Source organism: Apaloderma vittatum, unplaced genomic scaffold (genome assembly GCF_000703405.1).
Source record: "Apaloderma vittatum isolate BGI_N311 unplaced genomic scaffold, ASM70340v1 scaffold26375, whole genome shotgun sequence".
Taxonomy (NCBI): Eukaryota; Metazoa; Chordata; class Aves; order Trogoniformes; family Trogonidae; genus Apaloderma; species Apaloderma vittatum.
The window spans coordinates 1,229-6,350 of NW_009719200.1; the positions used below are offsets into that span (position 1 = coordinate 1,229).

At 40.5% G+C, this 5,122-nt stretch overlaps 1 protein-coding gene across 1 annotated transcript; it reads left to right on the top strand.

Annotated features, from left to right (window-relative positions):
- Positions 1-547: 547 nt before the first annotated feature.
- Positions 548-4,490, top strand: DTX3L (deltex 3 like, E3 ubiquitin ligase; the record flags this gene model as incomplete). Its single annotated transcript, XM_009870547.1, has 3 exons — positions 548-2,080; positions 2,821-3,038; positions 4,421-4,490. Coding segments are annotated over 3 exons (1,821 nt in total), but the record flags the coding sequence as incomplete, so codon positions are not given.
- Between the last annotated feature and the right edge of the window lie 632 nt (positions 4,491-5,122).

Sequence of the window (5,122 nt, forward strand, 5' to 3'; positions counted from 1 at the left end):
GGCCCGATGCCTGGGGCTTTCAAGGTTGTGTAGGAGAGGAATAGTCAGCCTGGTGCCCAGGAACCTTGAGGATGATAAAGAGATTTCTTCTTTCTCTCTCTATTTTGTCTGCTTGGTGTGTAGGACCTTCAGGGCCTGATAATGAGGGCAAAAGGGATTACTACGTGACCACCTGGGTCACAGAGAATGGCTGTTTGCACTGTAAAATGGCATTAGTTGTGTAAATCATGTTACCAGAGATTGGGAGCAGAGGGTACGAGGCACAAGTCTCAGACTTAAGTAGCAAAGTTATTGCCGTTGTTCCTGCAATGCTGATGACATTAATGAACTTTGTCTTTGCTGCTGACTTAGCAGATTGTTTTACTTGCGTGTGTGTAATCTCAGTACACGTGACATAAAAGAAACTGTGTGTGCAAATGTGTCAGTAGTAGTCTGGCCCTGCTAAGATGTACAGAGCTTTTCCTTACTCAAAATGTAGGAGCAGCAAGCAGAGAACCTGAGGGAAGAAAAGAAAAGAAATACTGATACCTTCTTTTCTTCTCCTTAGATATTTCTTACAGTATCTGCAACTTTGAATACCAGTATGTTCACTGAACGGCAAAGGGAGAAAATTGCTATTATATGTCCAAATTTAAAAAGAGAAGGAAATCCTGCCGTCGATGGCTTTGAGAAATTGACGGGAGATTTTACAGATATTGAAAAAGCTTATCACTACTTCAAGGCTATCCTTGCAGGCAATGACCCAAGCCATGATTTTTCACATTCTGAAAGTAAGAGTGGTTTGAAAAATGAACGTGATCTGAATACTGAAGAAATGAATGAGCTTACAGTTCCATCAGCTCTCTATGAATATTTCAGTCATGCCTGCAAAGAAGAAGTCAGAGCACTATGTGAACGCTTTGGAGTGCGTATAAGAAGTACAGATCGTTACGATGGAACCACAACAGTCTGTCTCACTTCTGATAAAAATCCTGGATTAATACAAGCAGCTAATGATAGTTTTACCCGAACTTTCCAGAAAAGCATAGGAGATCTGAGACAGGAAAAAATTTCCATAACAAGCAGTTACACATTAAATGAGGCAATAATGAAATTAAATGCTAGGTTTGGAAAACTTCTTGTCAAAGAGGAAGGAAATCAATTGCTACTCCGTGGTCCATCGAGTGAGATTTCAGCTGCCAAAAAACTTCTAGCAGAGAAAGGTGAGAATAGCCAAGCTAAAAAGAACATGAAAATATCATCAGAACTGTATGAATTCAGGAATGGAATTGAAGTTGATGCTTCCGTGTTTAAGTTGTTGGAAACAATATTAAGCAAAGAACTTGAAGACATTAAAGATAAATTTGATACGGTAATAGAAAAGAAAGATGCTTCATGTGGCCAGAAGATGCTCATAATATTTAGGCCTAAGGTCAAAACTTCTGATATGTCTTCACATGCTGCTGAAAGTTTCATCAATGCATTTCAGCATGCCTGTGCAATGTTAGGAGAAAAACTCATCAACTTGAAGCTTTCAGAAGGTCAGAAGAAGATATTAAATATGATGCTTAATGGAAAAGAATTGGAAGATCTGCATGTGAAACTTAGGAAGAAGGAAGACAAATACATCTTAAATGGTTTACCAGACTATATTTCTGCTGCTGAAAAGCACATTAAGAACCTTCTTATCACAGAAGACTCAACACAAATTAAAAATAGGACACCACTGTCCTCTGATCTTGCCTATCAAGAAACTACAGGAGCACCTGAGAAGAAATACGATGGCAGGCAAAAGAATAATCTTTCTTTTGAAAGCCAGGCTAAGGCAACAACGGAAGAAGATGTGTGTCCGATTTGCATGGAGACAATTAAGAATAAAGAAATACTGGAAAAGTGCAAGCACGCGTTTTGCAAAAGCTGCATCAAGCAGGCCATGACTTACAAGCGAGTTTGTCCTATTTGTAACGTCGTCTATGGACCCATGAAGGGAAACCAGCCAGAGGGAACAATGACAACTAAATGGATACGTGCCTCTCTCGAGGGTTATCCTGATTGTGGTACTATTGAGATTACATATAATATGAAAGGTGGTATTCAAACTGTAAGTATACTTAAAGATTCATAAAAGGTATTTTTGACACAGCTAAACCAATATGAACTATTTCTCCATCATTTAAATGCATGTCCAGAAGAGACATGTCATAGTTCCATACAAATCTGCAAGTGTTTAATTCAGTATTTTTGGGTGCAATTAAGTAATAGAGTAGGAATCAAATAGTCAAATGGTAGCCCTCCCTTTCATATGCACCAGAAAAGAGCTACCGGTGTTTAATTTATACATTGCGAATAACAGAACTGAAATCTGTGGAGTGATATGTAAACAAAACTTTGCGAGTACGATGAGGCTTCTTGGAGGCATTCTAGCTGCTGACACCAGCGGACAAAAATTAATAGTCATCAGGGTTGTGAACTTTCCAGGCGAGAAATCAGCTGATGTTACGTGCTTGGACTCATGACTAGGGCTGAAAATAGGATAAATTAAAAAGTCCGAGTAGGGTGACATGCATTTGGGAAAGCCAAGGGGAAGAAACACATAACAGTGGATGCATGAGCAATGACAAGAAAATGTGAATGATACATGTGAAAGAAATTGTTTAATGAGAAAAATAATGCCTCAAAAATCAGTCATCAGTCATGCTATGTCCTTCTGAATCAAAGGCAGGATAAAAAGTATTGTGAAAACTGGGGTGTGCAATTTTCGTGTTTCCAAAGTGTTTATCTTATACAATGTGAGTTTTGTGTTTGTTGGGGTTTTTTTTCTTTTTTTTTTCTACAAAACAGGACGACCATCCAAACCCAGGGAAACCTTATTTGGCAGTTTGTCGAAGAGCGTATTTACCTGACAATAAGGAAGGCCAAGAAGTTCTGCAGCTCCTCAGAAAAGCCTTTGCCCAAAAACTGATTTTCACAGTGGGGCAGTCGCGTACTACTGGTGAAGAGGATGTTATCACATGGAATGATATTCACCACAAAACTGCCATGACTGGGGGAGCTACCAAGTAAGTAGACTTCTCTTTGCGTAATTGTGTTGTTGCTCAGGTGTACCAGGAAGGCTGCCTCGAATATTTTCTGCATTAGAGCTTTCACATTGTGTCACTTTGTAAGTGGAACACTTATCTAGACTTGAATCACTTTCACCAGTTTGGGCAGTTGGAAAAAGAATGAGCTTAGTCTTCTGTTACCCCTCAGGCCACTCGTTCACCAATGAGCTGTGTAAAGCACCTACTCAGTAACTGCTCTGATTAGAAACTACCTCTAGTACAGGACAGGACAGCAAGCTCTTGGTATCAGGTAAGGTTGGACTCCTGATTTCAGCTTCTTGTGGTACCGGCTGGTTTGTGCCAGGAGGTGCTGGTCCATTATCATCTCAGTGAAGATGGCATTCAGATCCTGTAAAATAAAGTTTTAGTTTCTACTTATCAGAGCTAGCTAACAGCAAGAAGAAAGAGATTCTAGATAGGGTTACGTCCTTTTGGATAGTAGGAATCCTGAGCTGTGCAGCACACAGGGCACCATGCCAACCCCATCCATAGAAAGAGTTAGCCCATTTTGCTTGTTCGAGCTATTACAGGGTTTTCTTAGTAGAAGACAACTCCGTTCCACACTTGTAGAGGACTTGCTGTGCTTCTAAGTAAAGGCAAGGACATGCAGGTGGTGTAATCACAGGTACGGAGCAGGAGCTGGCTGAGCCTGTCGTGCAGCTGTGGAGTGTGCACTGCACAACACAGGCCTGAAGGCCACGCGGCGTAGCTGTTACATGGATCACTAATTCCTCAGGGTATAACAGTTTTCTAGTCAGGGTCATAATGTTCCGCCCCTTAATGCACATACAGCTGACAGTTCTTAAAGATATAATCTGTAATTAATCATATCAGTAAACTGTTTGGCTCCTGGAAAAAGTCTTAAAGGGACAAGCTTGTTGCAGCTTCTCAGGGGCAGGTGTCTTCCTGCAAGCTCTGAAGGTCTCTTGTCTAGATCCTCCTTCCTGGGCTAGGATGATAAAAGGGCAAAAAGTATGTTTTGATTTATCTCCCCCTCTGCCCAAGTCATCTTTTGCTTCACACACATTTTTGGTGATGCACTACTTAAAATCCAGAGGTGCCATGGTATTTGTATTTTGGATGCTCACGTGGATATGCTTCAGGTCTGATTTTTAGAAGGATGCATACTTAGGTACCCTGTCGTTGTCAAGTGAGACAGCAGGCAGCTTTGAAAATAAAGTGTTGATTTGGACAACATAATTCAGCAGCTCTTAAGTTTTTAGCTTTACCCTGTCTCTACCACCTCTGTGTTTTCAAAGTTGTTGATGTGAAGGTTCTGTAGAACTGCCAAGTGCTTCCTTGCAAAAGTAGCCCAGACAATTATTTTCTTCTTCTCCCAGGTTTGGTTACCCTGATCCTGATTATCTGCAGCGGGTTCGATCAGAATTGAAAGCAAGAGGAATTGAATAAAGAAATTGATCAACTGTCAACTCTAAAGCGTAATAACAGAACATGTAGCGGTTAATTTACTCTTCAGGCACTAAGAAGAAAGAAGTTACTTTGTTCAGCTGCTGTACTTAGACCACTTGTATTTTGCAGTAAGCTAAGAAAAGTGATCTTTTTTTCATCAAACAATATATGTTCTTTTTGCTCATGATTTACTTCCCTGAATACTGCTTCCCTATATGTGTAGCCTTTGCAGAATTTGGGACTTGTGTGTGTAGCATCATACCTGTTGTACTGGTCCAATATCAAGTTATGTGTCTTATTTTACCAGTGAGTATGATCTGCACTCTTCTGCAAGTCTTCAATCTGACCACCAAAACGGATAGATCCACTACTAGTTTATGTTTGCTCAAACACTTACTTTTAGTTTTGTGTTATTATGTCTGTCCTCATGGATAGCATCATGTAACCCATCTGCTGGGAAGTTTTTATGCAGCTGTTGTACTAAGAGCTGTGATCAGGCTATGGCCTTTTGCTTTTCCTTTTCAGGGTAGAAATGGCATTAGTGGTTTGGGTTGTAAACATGAAATCAGTATAGATCATGCACGGGGTGGTTTGGGGGTGTGGCTCTTTGTAACCCTGCAGAAGTGCGGAAT